The 17,360-nt window shown below is 37.8% G+C and overlaps 1 protein-coding gene across 1 annotated transcript; it reads right to left on the bottom strand.

The window, feature by feature from the left end:
* Positions 1-1,011: 1,011 nt before the first annotated feature.
* On the bottom strand, positions 1,012-13,971 carry LOC141782503 (immunoglobulin-like domain-containing receptor 1). Its single transcript, XM_074658944.1, has 8 exons — positions 13,694-13,971; positions 9,520-9,690; positions 5,987-6,136; positions 5,397-5,516; positions 5,160-5,306; positions 4,851-4,976; positions 3,302-4,155; positions 1,012-1,700 (listed from the first exon to the last, which is right to left on the bottom strand). The coding sequence occupies exons 1-8, from the start codon at positions 13,743-13,745 to the stop codon at positions 1,662-1,664; spliced, it is 1,659 nt and encodes a 552-aa protein (XP_074515045.1). The 5' UTR covers positions 13,746-13,971; the 3' UTR covers positions 1,012-1,661.
* Positions 13,972-17,360: the final 3,389 nt, after the last annotated feature.

Genomic DNA, 17,360 nt, shown 5'->3' with positions numbered 1-17,360 from the left:
ACCTCCTCCAGCCTGGGATCCAGTAAACACTGCTTCAACATCTGTACACAAAATGCAACATTTTTCAATGGATCTTATCATGTCAAAGAACTTGTCCTTATACTATGGTGATTACTGCATTGGTATTTTTCATATTATTCTTCATGGTTTAATTCTGATCTATAAAAACACAGCTATGGAAAAACAGACATTTTTCAACTCTTTAGTCATGCACTGACCAACACCACTGACCTCAGATCAGTATGTACAGTCTGCAGGTCATATTAACAACCTCTGGTTCCCCCTGCTGTCAGAAAAGCAGCCTTACTGATTTTATTGCCCAGAGTCACAGGAATATTACAGCAATATTGTCATGATAAATGGCCTCTTAGTATAACACTTTACAATTAAACAGCACCATATAAACTACAGCCTTTAAAAAAAGTTCATCAACACATCTTTAAAATAATTCAAACCAAACATTGAACATAACTTTCTTGAAGGTTGATTTATCTCATTATATACATATACAGTATATACACATATATATATGGGTGTTTCTGCAACTAAGGTTACTTTTGACTCTCCCCCAAAAAAAAAAAATTAACCTCTATAAATTTCGATTTTTAACAGCAGAGAATGTAATACATATAAACAGGTACACAAAATTACATATAGTCGTTAAAGATTTTAATCTGGAACATGTTTGTTTTTAGGTTTTTCATCACTTGTTCTGATACAATGTCTTTACTGCAACATTGCAATAATGTTAATTTTATACATTTTCCTTTTTTAATTTCTATAGTATTTTAAGACATTTAAATTAATTTCATCAAGCTTTGTGCAAAAATAATAAATGAGTAGGAGATTTCATGGTTTTCTCTACACCATGAAAAATTTAGATTGACCGTAGATGCCAATTTTCTTCATACACACAAAAGTTAAAATATGTTGCTTTTTATGAAAAATAAACAATCAATATATATATATATACATACACACACACATAAATGACCCACTTCACACTTGCTGTATCTAAAAAGGTTTATTTAAAACACTTATTTAAATCACAATACATCTCTATTCATGTTTGTAATAAAATACAACACATTTTTTATTGCTATCTAATAATGTTATTATGGATGAAAGGTAAAAAAAGACTTTAAATAGTACAAGAAATTATGCAAAAATAAGAAATTATTTAAAAAAACAAAACAAATAGACACTGTATCTGTCTCACATAACGTGTTCAGGATAATGGACCTAAATAACCCACAAGATCTCACAGTATCCAACAATCTGCTAGTTGAAACTGATGAACATTTACTTCACAAACACTTAAAGAAGGATACTTTTATCCATCACCAGACACAAGTTACACCATTTATTACAGCTAAGACAATAATCACACACAGGCTTAATATAACTGCATATTATCTGCAATTTAAAGCCTCAACGGAACAGATTTTCTTCATGCATAAATTATATTCTTCATTGCAATCACATACAGAGTGAAATATATCCATGCAGTACATTTTTCAGGAGTCACAATCACATTTCACAACTATATTCTTGCACGCTGATTGAACAAATGAAGGTACGTACTGTTTGTCTTCATTTTCACCGTTCTGGAAACATTCAGGAAAAAGTAAAAAAAAAAGAAGAAAAAAGATGGAAATGCTTCAGATGATATAGCTGGTGGCGCTATGGGAACTTCTATCCTAAGAGAGAAAAGTCACAAAAGTGGAGTTAAGTTAAAGACGGAGATATTATTATTTAATACCAGTGGTAGAATGTAACTAAGTACATTTACTGAAGTACTGTACTTAAGTAAAGTACAAGTGTGTCCAAATTGTACTTATGTATTCCCATTTTATGCAACTTTATACTTCTACTCCACTACATTTCAGAGGGAAATATTGTACTTTTTACTCCACAACACATATTTGACAGCTATGTTACAAGTTACTTTTTACTTAAAAGAAACGTGATATGATGCAGTACTATACTACTAATCTACCCAGTACTATAAAGTATCTAAAATTGTTTCCACATGTATTCGTTAGGACTGCACAATTAATAAAAAAATTATCGAAATTGCAATATGGCCTACTGGAATTTTCGCAGTATTTGTTAAAGTCAGAATATTTGTTAAAGGTGAAATGTGTGTCAAAATACCATTTTAAATTAAATATTGTCATGCTCCAGAGATGTCTTGGCCTACACATCCTATTCTACAGACTTAAGAAAACATCTTTGTTTGGTACAGATCCCTGCAAAAATCATTATTAACATTATACCATTAATATGTTTTTCAATGAAAATGAGAATAATGATGGAAAAATTTTCATTCCCTCTACTATTACAAATCATATCGCAGTTGCAATATCAGTAAAAATAATTGCAATTAGATATTTTCTCAAAATCGTGCAGCCCTAGTATTCGTTAGTAATAAAAAAGAATACACTTTAATAATATAACACTGTGAAATGAGCCATTCTGCATAATAAGTTTACTTTTGATACTTTTAGTACATTAGCTTATAATACTTTTATACTTTTACTGACATTTTGAATTCAGGACTTTTACTTGTCATACGAGTATTTTTAGACTAGTATTTCTACTTTTACTTAAGTGAATTATCTAAGTACCTTTTCCACCACTGTTCAATACACACAGGCAGAAAAAAAAGACCAACAAAAGTACAAAAAAGTGACGAAAGAAAGGAATTTGTCAAGACTAAACAAGACTGAAGTCTACAGCCATGCTAGCGGTTTGTGAGGCTGTACTTGGGCACACAGTGATGTTTTGAGCTAAATAATAACCTCAGCATACTAACATGCTCACAATGACAATGTTAACATGCTGATGTTTAGCAGGTATAATGTTTATCCTGTTTAGCATCTGAGTTTAGAAGGTTAGAATGCCAAGATTTGCTAATTGGCACTAAATACAAACTACAACTAAGTCTGATGGGAATATCTTTAGTTTTGCAGGTATTAGTTCATAAAGCGAATATTGGACAACTTCAAATTTTGACCTGACCTCATAGTGGCGCTAAAAGAAAAGTCATTACAATTCATCGACTGGGGACATGAATGTCTCCACAAAATGTAATGGCAATCCATCCAATAGATGTCAAGAAGAGATATATTTCACTGTGGACCAAAGTGGTTGAATGACCACTAGCATGGCTAAAAGTGATGTGAAGGAAAGAAGTCAAGACTAAAATGAAAAAAAGGAAAGTAACAGGAGACAGACGGCAATGAAAGAAAGAGAATAACTCTCATCAGACAATTGGTTCAGAGTATTAGGATCTTACAGAGAGGCGGTCGTAGGTCCTCCGGCCGTTACTGCGTACAGGCTGGCTCTCAATGGAGGAGTAGCTGGGGGGCTTCTCTGGCCAATCCTTCCCTTTACCTCCTTTCCTTCTCCTGCTGTCCTCCTCCTCATCGGAGCTCCAGGATCCTTTGCGACGCAGAGGAGGTGAATAGCTCCTCTCCCTCCGAGCTGCTCTGCTCTGCAGCTCCTCCATCAGGTCGTCACGACTGCGAGCGCGCGGCCTGGATCCACCTCCTCTCCTTCCGGCCGAGTCTCCTCTCGCATTCCTCGAACTCCTTTGAGGTCGCCTGTTCTCCCATTCGGAGTCATCGCTGTTTTCCCTCAGGATCCCCCGTCTGGGAGGAGAGACATCTCTGTAGCTGTCACGTGGGAGACCTCCCCCGGAGCGGTTTGTACTCCCACTGGACTGACCGCCTCCAGGCCCCCTGCGTGAGGAAAAGCTGGGCACACGCTGGATTATAGGAGGCAGGGTGATCACCCTTCTCTCCACCCCTCTCACTCCTATGTCACCCAGGGCTGACAACATGCTCGGGGGCCCCGGCGTGTAGGGGACTGCCGGAGGAGCCCTCGGCTGAGGCTGAAGTTGAGGCTGTAATGGGTGCACATTTTGGTGAGTGTATGGAGCCACGTCCAGCCCCCTCACCTGGTTCTCCAGGTAGTCCAACACCTGACCAGTGCCACCACGAGCGCTGCTGTGCACACTGCCGTTCACGTGGTGTAGAGGAGGAGGCTGATGCTGATGCTGATGCTGATGCTGATGCTGCAGGGCCATGGGGGGCAGCTGCATGGGAGCCATGGCAAAGTTTTGTTTGGTGGGGTAGTCCGAGTATGAGCCTGGAACAAAAGTGACAAGAGAGCTCAGGCCACTTGGGGGCACCAGAAACAAGCTGTAAACACAACATTGTCACATTTTCATCCTATAAAGTTGGTATGGTGTTCGCAAATGTTTCAATATTTACACATCCAGCCGATTCAGAGCAACATCATTCATTTTTAATTGTTTTTGAGTCCAATATTCTCTCTCTTATAGCTCTGTTTTGCTCTCTACCAACTCCAGAGGGAAATAACTGGCTTTTCTTTAGCTGCTAAATGCTGCACTATGTTCACCAGCTAGTCAACAACTTTGTTTGCTGTTTTGTTGTTGGGCAGGTAGCATCCAGTTGGTTTAAGAGCTTTTTCTTCCTGAAAACTGCTGCCTGCTGTGGCTGAACGCCGTGTCATAGCAGTGAGAGTGAACTGAAAGTGAGCTGAAAGATACTAAAACCAAGGACTTTGACCTTTTGTCTGCATGTTTTCAGGTAAAAAAACAAATACTTGTTGGATTATCACTGAAAGCACCAAAAACAGTTTCATCATAATGTGTCATTTGCTTAATATAAATATAAAAAAAGATCTAAAATATGGACATAAAAGTGGTGTTCACATTGTGTGGACAATGTGTCCTAACCAAACCAAACATAAGCCCTTGAGTCTGGAAGAGAATGACGCAACAAAGGGAAGTCTTGTGTGTGCTCTATTGTGTCACTCACCTGAATACAGTATGGGAACGCCCTGGGAGGAGAGGTTGGAGCTAATGGGAGCGTAAATGGGTTGACCGGTTACCCAAGGAGCCATAGCCTTCTGAGCATCTCGAATCATCCTGTGCTGCATCACAGCTGAAATCAGAGCAAAGACGGGGTTAAAGGTTTGAGTGACTCGGTAGTGACTTAGCAGATTTTCATATATAGGCTTGAAAAAATAAATAATAATAAATAATAAATAATAAAAAAGATCTCTGCATAAACATTTGTGTAAAATAATCTGTAAAGTGTATTGTTTCATAAATGCATCTGTTGTACCTTTCTCCGGACAGCAGCATGTTTGAGGACAACACGGGCAGCGGACGTAGCAGCAGCACTTCTGCGGGCAGCACTGACAGCAACATATGCAGAGGAGCATGATGAGTAGGAGAGCGCCGATGATGATCAACAGGACGGTCAGCCAGTCTGGAACAGGTAACAAGACACATGATTACTGATATTTCAGGCTAAAAAAAAAGTATTTTCAGAGCCACAACCACAACTGAGGAAACTTACGGTATACGATGAGTTTGACTTCACGATCCGAGTCACCCGTCGTGTCACCGGCAGCGTCGATGCTGCAGAAGTACACGCCGTTATCCCACCACATCACCTCAGTGATGACCAGGTCAGCCTCTGTTCACAGACAACGTCACATTACTTCAAAATACAATAAGACAAGAATATTTAGGTTTAAGGTTCTCCTGAATAACGTTGGTCTATTGGTCCATTTTTAGCGGCAAATACAGTTTACATAAAAGGAAAGTTTTCATAGTGTTTTTTTCATATTGCATTGCTGATACTGTATGCTAATAGATAAAGGAGTGATGATACCGTACATGCTTTGAATTCCTTAGATAAAGCTCTGCCGTGTTCTCAGCAGGCCGGATGGCATGCAGCAGAGAACGTTCATTACAACCATAAGAGACTTTAACTTGCAAAAAATTACTTGTGAGCATCGCTGCATATTTGTAAAGAGGACTTTCTACAACCTAAAAGCATAAAAGATCACTCAAGAATATAGAGTAGTCCTCTCCGCCATCTGCCTGTACACAATCAAGCTTTTGAACGGCAGTGTATCTCCATTATGATGGTGTCAAACTTACTGTTTTGAATGGTAATTTTACGTTCTCTGTATTCTGCGCCCAGCATGGGCTCATTAATGCCCCTCTTCTGGATCACGGTGCGGACCGTGCGCTGGCGGTCGGGGCAGTCATTGGCGGGGTCCTGACCCAGCTGCAGAGCGGCCTGATAGCCTTCAGAAACACAGGAGAATACAATGAAATATGTTCAATTTATCAGTCTACCTCATGCTGCTCAAACCATCATAACTGTGGAACTAATTCCTCCAGGAGAAAAACTACAACAACCAGTTCAGTAGGTTAGTAAAGCTAAAGTCAATGAATAATAATGTGGTAGCCATTAGTGAAAAAAATGTAAACCGTACAAAAATACACTGTTGCTGCTGCTTCAAAGTTAGTGTTTGCTTAATGACAGAATTACTGATAATGATATTACAAAATACTGCTACTCTAATACCATATTATCTATGAGAAAACAGACTTTTGTTTTAACTTTTCAAAGACTGAATAATGATTAAAACAAAATAACAAGCCAACAAAGTGACCCATCAGTTATATATCGTTAGGGACAAACGGTCATTAAAGCGTGGCTCTGAGAATAATCTCTTGGCGTCGTGTTTGGAGAATATTTGCCACTGGTTACAAGTGAGATGCAACCATGCATGTATTTAGGATACACAACAGAATTAAATGTATCTGTATTTTTCTGCATATAATATTGCAAACAATACAGAACAATACATTATTTCATATGCTGTGAAAGTTACAGTGAAGTGTCTTTTTTGTGTGTGTGGAAAATAGGAAGTTTCTATCCGTTTTTGTAACGAGTGTAAAATGTACTAAAGGAAACAGTAAGTTCAGCAAGATCATTTCTATAAATTAAATATTTTCAATATGAACAACTGCAGTGGCTGTGCTGTAGTAAATGAAAAGCCAATAGATGACCCTGGGCCTCTCTCTGTTTGGAAATATACAATCACATGTAAACATTACTCAGCACTGAGAGAACATGCACTTTATTCAACCAGTGAGTTTAATCATCAGGTAGGAAACCTGAATAGAGTTCCAGCAAGTTTGTCCCCTGAGCACATAAAGTTATCTCAGTGACTTTTCAACCACACAACCACAGGTGTAATTAATCAACGTTATCTGACTGCTGTTTCATGTAGACGTCCCAGTCAGACGTGCAGCACCATACAGCTGGAACACCTCGCTGGACATCGTTAATGTTAATAGTAACACCTGTTCTTTTCCGGCTATGACACGTTAAAATGTCTGCAGTGAAAAAGGATTGTCAACAATACATCTGACTACATTTCAAACTGAGAAAACTATTTGTTCAGTTTGTGTAGATTAGACAACGCTGCCTTGGTCAACCCTGTCTTCTAGAAAATGTCTTTATATACTACTTTGCTTTGACGAATATACATACATTCGGCATTCATGGGAACGCCCACAAAACGCCACATCCGGTTAACGCCGTGGAGGAAAATAAAGCATTCGCTACCATGCTCAAAAGCTGCTGTGAAGCTTTCTGCACGTCAAATAAACTTAAAAATCTGCACCTAAAGTTTAATATTTTACCCAGCAGAGAGACAGAATCTGATAGGAGACAGCCAGGATTGTACCATCCCCCTGTACAGAAACCAAGGTCTGATGAGGCTTTTCTGTCACCCTCCAGGATGGCTTCACATCACAACGAAACAGATAAGTGTTTGACCTAGACATTTTGTGATGGAGTACAATCCCCACAAAGCCACTGGTGAAGAAGTTGTGAGCTTCCAAGCACCTGTAGTTAGGTTGCACTGTGTGTAAATTCCTGTGTGATAAAACAGGCCGTTGGCATTGAGTAACATTAGTGCTGCTACTGTCTTTAAACTGCATGGAGTTCACTCAAATATTCAAGTCTACATCATAACAGTATATGGCTGTAGGGTATTGATATTATAAAGGTAAGTTAAATTCATTATATATATTCAGTAAATGTAACAGTGTCACTTACCATGTGATTCAACCAGATAGCATAGTTGGGTCATTTGTCCAGTCTTTTATAAGACATGGACAGTAATCTACTCTGTTTCTGTCTAATTTTGTATGTAACGATCTTTGTCGAGTGAGGATAAGGGTTCTATATAAGACATGACACTTTTGTGAGGGGAAAGGATTGTTTTCCCCCACGGCGACTCCGTCCTAAGCCACGCGCGTCCCCAACTCTGACACGATGCTGACTATATGTATGTTGTAGTGGAAAACGTAATGCCAGGATTATGTTCTGTGGCAAAGTTTTTTTGAGTGATGGAAATGCTAAGTTTGTGTACCACACCACAGGTGGTTGGGATCTTTTTAAGGCAACAACAGCAAATTGGTTAAGGTTAGAGAAAGACTGTAGTTTCAGTTAAATGTTAAAGTAAACACGCCTTGTCTCTGTGTTTGGTGATATGACTAAGTAACACATTTGCATAATACCTGCCCAGCGGCTAGTTTGGCACGCACTCAAACAAAGCCGGTTAGAGCGAAGCTGGAGCCAAGGCCGATTGAAAGAGGCTGGGTCACACGTCATTAACACGTCATATTTTTGGGGTACAACACATGCGCAGTAAAATCGGGTCTGCGCTCACCAAAAATGAGCCAATCGCAACGCACGACCGTAACTTCAGTTACACTGCGCATGTGTTATACCCCATACCCCAAGACCCATGTCCGCCCGTGTCCCAGGCTCCTTCAATAGGCCTTGGCTGGAGCAGAGTCCAAACAGGTTGGTTTGGTTGACCAATCACAACAGAGTGGGCCAGCTGACCAATCAGAGCTGACTGGGCTTTTCAGGAGAGGATGACACAGAGGATGAAAAGAGGTGGGAAGTGTTTTGAACATGTAAACGTGTTCTAGTGGCTCGAGGCTACATTAGCCACTACTAACACAACACACCTGAATCTCGGATTGAACTGTTGCTGGTTGGGTTGCATTGTGGGTAATGGTTAAGTGGATGGAATAAAAAGACGATATCTCTCATTCTGCGGCATACATTTTGACACTTTTTTGTAAGCTGTCCATCGTGAGTCCGACAACGTTACAAGAGTAACATATTAAACATAAAAAAGCACTAATCATGCTTAAGTTGCTACAAGGAGATAATGTATTGCAAGAGCGGATATTATGGGAAAAACAAATGAAACAACTTATCAGTGATCAGTTTGTGATTGATATGTTTTTTAAAACTATTCCTCATTATTTGATTAATAATTTAAATATTACTGGGAGACAGGGTTGGCCGCATACAGTTCAAGCCTTCTAGTTAACACTTCAATGTAAATATCCACTTAAACAGCAAATTAACACAGTATTTATTGTTTAGGTGACTCTTCTGAGCGTGTAAAGCCAAGCATGGGGTTTCTAAAAACTAAACTAGTCTTCAGTGCTCCAAAGAATGAAAACTACTGTGAAAAAGTGTGTCACCGTGTCACCATGTCTGCCAACTGTTCATGTACTACACTATTTTTTTATGATCTGGTTCAGCTACAATATTGCACATCAGTGTCTCCTTCCACCTGCAGCCTCACCTGTGGAGTAGAATTCCAGCACCGGGTCTTTGCAGAAGGACTTGTACCTCCAGGTGACCAGGACGTCCTGAGGGTTCGCTGAAGTCGAGTAGTCACAGCGAATGATCACAGAAGCAAACAGAGTCGTACTCCTCTCCGTCTCTGGAACAATCACCTGGATGGACAGCAGCTCTGATACAAGCAGGAGGAAGAAGAATAATGATAAAATGTCAAATAACAACACACAAAATATCAAAATTACTGTAACTTTAGACAGTAAAGTGTTCCTCGTGTGTTTGTGTTACAGCTTGGCTCTTGAATACTGGATTGACAAGAATGTGACCAGACTGGTTAACGGTTTACAATAGAAGTCATTAAGTGTGTGTGTGTGTGTGTGTGTGTGTGTGTGTGTGTGTGTGTGTGTTTGTGTGTGTATTGTACTATATCATTAGAGATAATAACAGTCGTCAATCATAATAAGCACTGTAGAGTTAGAGAAAACAAGCTGATGACAGGCGACCTCTGCTAAGTGAGAAAAGTATGTTGGAAGTTCGAGGTCAAAGTTCAAACACTTTCTCTTTGAAACAGTGCTTGTCAGTAACTGTCCGGCAGGTGTCGTCAGTTTTTCTCAAATAATTTATGTCTCAAAATATATACAGCAGATAGATTAGGGCTGCAAATAACACTTATTTTCATTATCGATTAATCTGACAGCTATTTTCTTTAGAAATCTCTGAATTGTTTGATCCATTAAAAGTCAGAAAAGAGTGAAAAATGTTTATACCACTATGTGGCAGAGCTCACACCCAGCTTCAAACTGCTTGTTTTGTCCGTACAGTCCTACAATATCATAGTGGACATTTGAAAAGCTGGAGCCTGTGAATTTCTGATTTAAAGAGTACCCATCATCATCAATTATCTAATGTCACCGATTATTTCTTTGTCTCTAAGTCACAACATGATATCCGGACATCATGATCAGGGTGTTATCTATAACCCAGCAGGGTGTATTTTATCTACTTGTAGCAGGACAGTTAAAAAAATATATATTTTAATTCATGTTTTTGCTTTTATTCTTTTTGCCTTTATTATGTGAGAATACAATATAAAACTGAACTCAGAACCTGGAACATATTCTATGAACCATCCTGTCCAAACAACACAGACATGTCAAAATCTTACAAGACGGACCTGCAGGGTTTCATAGTTTTCAGCCAAAACTATATATTTCTCCACACCATAAAAAAACAAGCTATAAAATTGTTCCCACAGCTGTCCGAGCTTTATAAAAGTACAACTCTAAGATGTGATCAGTATTCTGACATAAACTAAAGTTGTGATGTAGAACTGAGACAATTAGTTGATTCATTGATTTGTCGGTTGACTTAATCTCCAACAATTTTAATAATCGCTAAATGTTTCAGTCAATCTCCAAGGGGAAACAACTTTAGTGCTTTTCTTCGGGTTTTTTTTTATGGTAAATTGATTAGAACTGTAATTTGAAGGCGTCACTTCGGGCTCTGGGAACATGGCCGATATTTTGACTTTATAGATCAAACAACGAATTGATTAATTGACAAAGGATTAAGCAGATTAAGGCTACTACTATTTCCATTAGTAATTATTCAATTTATAATTTTTTCAATGAATTGATTAAAAGTTTAGTCTATATCAGAAGAAGGACGTCTTGAAATTGCTTCCAGTCCAAAACGGAAGGTATTTAATTATTTTGTTTTTTGCACTTATTTTTCATTCATTCAACACACAACACAGAAAACATACAACTTGGAGGAGACACATATATATAATCTGTTTTAACGTATATTCTTTCACGTCTGTTCCTAACATTTTGAATAGATACTTCTTCATTGGTAATAATAATGTTCATATCACATAAACATACATCAACTAGCTCACCTCTCGTACCACCGATGAATTAACCGCTGTAACTGTAGTATTAACCAAACAAAACACAGGTGTAATAAAAGGTATTTAAGTATAGAGCTGCAATGATTAGTCAATCAACAGAAATTAATCTGCAACTATTTTGATTATCCATTAATAGATTTTTAGATGTTTAAACCAATAACCCCTTCACAAACACACGCACATTCGCTCATGCACATCACACACATTTCTTGTCTTTTCTGATATTTTTATTGTTGTTATTATATATATATCTTGTTGTAATTGTTTGTCATCACTATTACGTGGTTATTATTTCCGTATATCAAGCTTGTGTTCTCTATAACATTGTGAAATGTTAACACTATTTAGGTGGAGGCTTCAAATCATTTTTTGACTCTTCCTGCACTGTATATTATTATATATATTTTTTATGTTTGTACAAAATAAATAAACATAAAACAAAACATAGATCAAATCAAACGTGAGAATTTGCTGATTTTTATGAACTGAATATGTTAAAAAAAATAATGACATCATCCTGGGCTTCTTGGGAATTGTGGACATTTTTCCAATTATTTCTGATGGTTTATCAACCAAACGTTTAATAGATGAATCCAGAATATAATCTGCAGATTAATTGATAATGGAAATAATTGTAGTTGCAGCCCTATGTTGATATAGAGTAGAAAAAAGCACATTGAGAGGCTGGAACAAGATCACTTTAGACATGTTTGCTTGATAAAGGACTTTAAAAATGTATTCAGTTAACTTTCTCTCCATAACTGACTAATTATTTCAACTCAACAGCAGATTAAACAATAATAATCTTGATTTGCTTAACAACACAGCATAGTGTGAGCTGTGCTTGGTTTCCTACTGTCCAAATGTGGCAGTAAGTCCTCTTTTCATATAAATAATGCTAAAAACACAAAACGTCTCCCTCGCACTCACATCTGAACTGTAACAAGAGTCTCTAAAAAACAACAACTAGGAAACACATAGCGTAGCCTGCACACATACATTGTTAAGAATTTCCCAGTAAAATAACAGTAAAGAACTGGCAGGAGGGTTGCCTTTATGTTACTGTAAAATTAACATTATTATACTGTCGCTGAAATTTAAAGCTTTGTACTGTTGTACTTGTTTTTCTTATTAATTTCACAGTATTTTATAGTTAATTTACTGTTTAAAGATACATTATATAGATGTTTTTCACCTTTCTTTTACATTATCTTACTGATTTGTTTTAATGCACTATTTAGGTTGTATTTTTTACATACATTTTAATAAACATTATTTTTTGCCTAGATGAATAGACTTAGCAGGTTACAGACATAGGAATAGTCACACTAAATACAATTAAAGGCACTTGTTAGGAAAAAGGCTATAATAGACTTGTTGACACTTTTCCCAAAATGTCTGTCTCTATCTGGCTACAAGCACAGAATGCAAACCAGAACAACATGTGAATGAAGAACAGAGCTAATTCACTGATTTTACAATCATGTACAATGTACAAGCCTCACATGTGCAGATCAGGTCCCAGAATGAAAAAAATACTGCATGAAACTGTTACTGATGATACTTTAGACAGTTGATCAGCAGTAAAGTGCTGCTTTTTAAGAATGCATTATAGTTCAGTTAAAAAACGGCCTATGAGCGTAATTTAACAGATTTTCTTTTGTATTAACAGTAAAGCACTGCTTTTCAGCAATAACAGGTTAATACTGTTGAAATCCTGCTGTAAATTAACAGCAATTGTTTACAGTGTACAAACATATATATATGCAAATACACAAAAACAAATAACCCCCTCAATGTGGAATAATGGCATTTCTGGATCTGAAATCATAATTTCATATAAAAATATATAAAAAATCAAAGTAAAAAAAATCAAAGGAATTGGTGAGAAAAAAAACATTGCTGTTCCACTGTGTGATGCCAGCTCAATGAATCTTTGTGAACATACACATGTCCAGAGGCCATCTTTTTGCATTTTTGCTACTCAAAACCAGTCTGTGTGAGCTGTTTGGGTTGTTTTACAGTTTGGACAACATGTTCATAAAAACCTATTAGTAAGCAAGTATGCAGTCACGTGACAGCAGTGGCCTTGTCCTGTTTACACCTGTCGATAATTAACCTGAACACATCACTGCTAGTTTCGACTAGTTTGCTTAAAAGTGGCTTCACCCTAAATTCCTGCACATTCACTTAAAAAAACAGATGAATAAAGTATAAATGTGAGTTCTAACATGTGTTGATAGAGCACCTTTAAAGCCTCACTCACCTGTTGGCAGCTGAGCCAGCAGAAGCGCCATCATCAGTATCATGTTTCTCATCTGGTTGTTATCCGTCCGCCAAGGAAGCTTCTGTCTCTCTCTCTTTATCCGGTTGTAGGAGACTCAAAATCCACCAGAAACCCTGAATATGTGGAGAGAAACGTCCAGTATCCGCTGCTCTGCATAGTAACTCTTCTGTTTTTACTTTAAGACGACATGTTAGAGAGGCTGTGTTTGTTCAGACGACTGTTTACAGCCGCACTGAGGAACAACTTTCCCACAAAGAGAGAAAGAGAGAGAGGCGGATCTTCATCACCCTCCCCCCCTCCAGCTCCAGGTGATATCATGACTCCGCCCCCTCTGACAGGTGCAACTGGAGGACAGAAAAAGAGGAGCCGGAAGAGCAAACAGCTGAGGTGATGTTTCCCCCAATTATCAACTCATTTGTAAACTGTCTCTTTTCTCAGGTTACCAATTTTATCTATAAACATTACATTTACTTATTGTACCCTTCAATTTAAATAATCTTTCCTATAATCTAAATTAATGTTGCTCCTCTTCTCTAGCCTGTTGAAGAAAGTGATAAACCTTATTTTCTTAGATTACAAATGAAATATAACAGCTTTCTAAGAAACATTAAGAAAAAATGTGGATTATCGTTGAAAAACACCTCAGAATGCAAAAAAAGACAAAAATAAAAATATGATTTAAAAAAAAGAACATTAAAGGGACTTTTTGTAAGAATCAGAAATGCTTGTTAACAGCGACACCTGTTGCCGTTAAGTCAACGAAACTCAGCGTCGGGCTCGTGCTTGTGCTCGCTCTACATAGACATGAACGAGCATCGCTCAAAACAGTGAGACGACACACGTCAGCTAAAAGCACAATATCACTCTATATTTCACCTGCTTGGCCGTAATGTTAGCTGACCAGACGAAGGTCTCTCCATGAATCACTGATGATCCTAGTGTTGGCTTTTCCTGCTTCAATCTCCCGACCGCGATCGGAGGGAACAGGGAAGACACCGGCACCCGGTTGGAGACGATAACGTTTCTCGCTGCGGAGCCCCATCACTTCACAAGACACGGAAAACCTCTGTTGGTCTGGAGGAGCTGCAGCAGTTATTTCTGCACAAACGTCCAATGTACCTTCACTAGATATTCTCAGAGCTAAACTAACTCTTCTGCAGTGTGGAGTGAGCACGCATGCACGTGAGGCGGAGCGAGCTGAGTGAAGGCATTATTGTACCCTTCAATTTAAATCCTCTCAAATCAATGTTGCTCCTCTTCTCTAGCCTACTGTTGAAGAAAGTGATCAACTTTATTTTCTTGGACTGCCAATGAAATATAACTGTCAGCTTTTTAATGACATTGAAAAAAACTAACATTAAGAAAAAATATTGTGGATTATCGTTGAAAAACACCTCAGAATGCAAAAAAAGACTTTAAAATTAAAATTAAAATCAACAGTCTGTAATTGCATGATAAAAAAAGAACATGTCACATTCATTTATTATTATTCATAAGTGTTTTATTTCCTCCGATGGAGAATTTTTTTTTTTTCAGAACTATAATTAAGAAACTTTTGTTTCTTAAAGTAAAGTTCCTGATCAGAGGACCAGCCCTACCCCACCCCCACCTCAATAACAACAAATATATATTTTCTGTTCACATACATCGCCTGTGGGCCTATACTTTGTTTTCCTGACAATAAGGTCGACATAGCCGACTGATTCAAAATGCTTTCCACACTGCCTTTAATAAAATGCAGGTTTATTTATTAATTAGTCAAAGCTTGTCAAAGTCAATATTAAGTCAAATATATAGCCTACAGTATGGAATTAGCCAATAAATCCGCCTTTATACTACCAAAGTATTTCCACATATCTCAGTCCAAGATCATAATAAAATGGACATATTGTGTATTGATAACTGTAACTAAATCAAACAATTCATATCGTGGATCCATATGTTGATGAGACTTACTAATCAATCAGGTAATCTGTGGGCAAATTTAAATATGTTGAACATAAGAAAGAGTAATTTGAGCCATAATTTATAATTATATGTCTTCCCCAAACAATTCCATTCTTTTAGTCAGTCTCCTCTTTCATAGTTTTAAAAGTCTGACAAGGGTAAAGACAAGTAGCAATGGAGAAACAGACTTCATTAGCAAATTACCAATTTATGAATTAGTTCTCTGCTGTGTTTTGGTTTGTTGTTCACATGGCAGATGAATGCATTCTTTATGTAAATGTCAACATCCAGTCCATCAATAATGCCTGCCCTCCTTGGTGTGAGAAGGAGTGAAGCCTGCATAATCTGAATACACTGAATGAAGTAGAAGCAGGTCAGCTCGTCCGATGGTTTTCAATTATTCGTTTGTGGCAAACAGCCCGAGTGTAAAGTTCACTCTCGGGATGAGTCATACTGAGCGAGCGTAGGAGTTCTTTGTGTGAGGATGTTTACGTATCTTATCCAGAAGGAGGTGGACCCCAGCGAGCTTTGCTGTTGACACAAAACAAGCCCGCCTGGGCTGAACTCAAGTGCTGCTCTCAGCTCACTGAAGTGTGATTGAAAACCTGAGAAAAATGCTGCGTGGATGAAAAAGCGTTGCCATCGCATCTGTGTCTGGCTCCACTCTGGACCTCGAGACATGCCAGTTTTTTAAATCCTTCCTGGTCACTATCTGGGGAGGACGAACTAACTGCACCTTTCATCTCATGTGTCTTGGTATCCAGTCTGCACAACACGTTTGTCATTTGTGGGCTTTGTTTTCACACGTTACCAAATGTTCTTCTGTTTTGTTTTTAAAGCAACATTTAGTCTCATTTTGCTCGAAATAAAGAGTGGTAACCTGTCAGGGCGTTGGCTTGTTGGTATCATGGAAGGATTACTGAGCAGACCTACTGGGTGCAGGCCCTGTGGCACCTGGGCCAGAGCTTCTGTATGAAGTGACTGTTAACATTTCTGATTGGAAAGTCAATCAAAGGGAAACAAAACAACTACAAAGAGTCACAAAACAACTTACAAATACATGCAAAACAACTACAAAGACTCACAAAACAACTACAAAAAGTCACAAAACAACTTACAAATAGATGCAAAACAACTACAAAGACTCATAAAACAACTACAAAGAGTTACAAAACAACTACAAAGACTCGCAAAGCAATTTATAAATAGATGCAAAACAACTACAAAGACTCAAAAAACAACTTATAAATAGATGCAAAACAACTTCAAAGAGTCACAAAACGACCACAAAGAGTTACAAAACAACTACAAAGACTCAAAAAACAACTTACAAATAGATGCAAAACAACTACAAAGACTCGCAAAACAACTTACAAATACATGCAAAACAACTACAAAGACTCACAAAACAACTACAAAAAGTCACAAAACAACTTACAAATAGATGCAAAACAACTACAAAGACTCATAAAACAACTACAAAGACTCATAAAACAACTACAAAGAGTTACAAAACAACTACAAAGACTCGCAAAGCAATTTACAAATAGATGCAAAACAACTACAGAAACACAAAACCACAAAGAGTTACAAAACTACTACGACGAGTCACAAAACAACCCACAAATAGATGCAAAATGATTACAAAGAGAAGCAAAACAACCATTAAAAGATGTAGTACTTCTGTAAATGTTTTGAG

The sequence above is a fragment of the Sebastes fasciatus genome, chromosome 14, assembly GCF_043250625.1.
Source record: "Sebastes fasciatus isolate fSebFas1 chromosome 14, fSebFas1.pri, whole genome shotgun sequence".
NCBI classification, from domain to species: domain Eukaryota; kingdom Metazoa; phylum Chordata; class Actinopteri; order Perciformes; family Sebastidae; genus Sebastes; species Sebastes fasciatus.
Note: the sequence above shows the minus strand (reverse complement) of the source record. Positions and strands in the feature narration are given on the sequence as shown.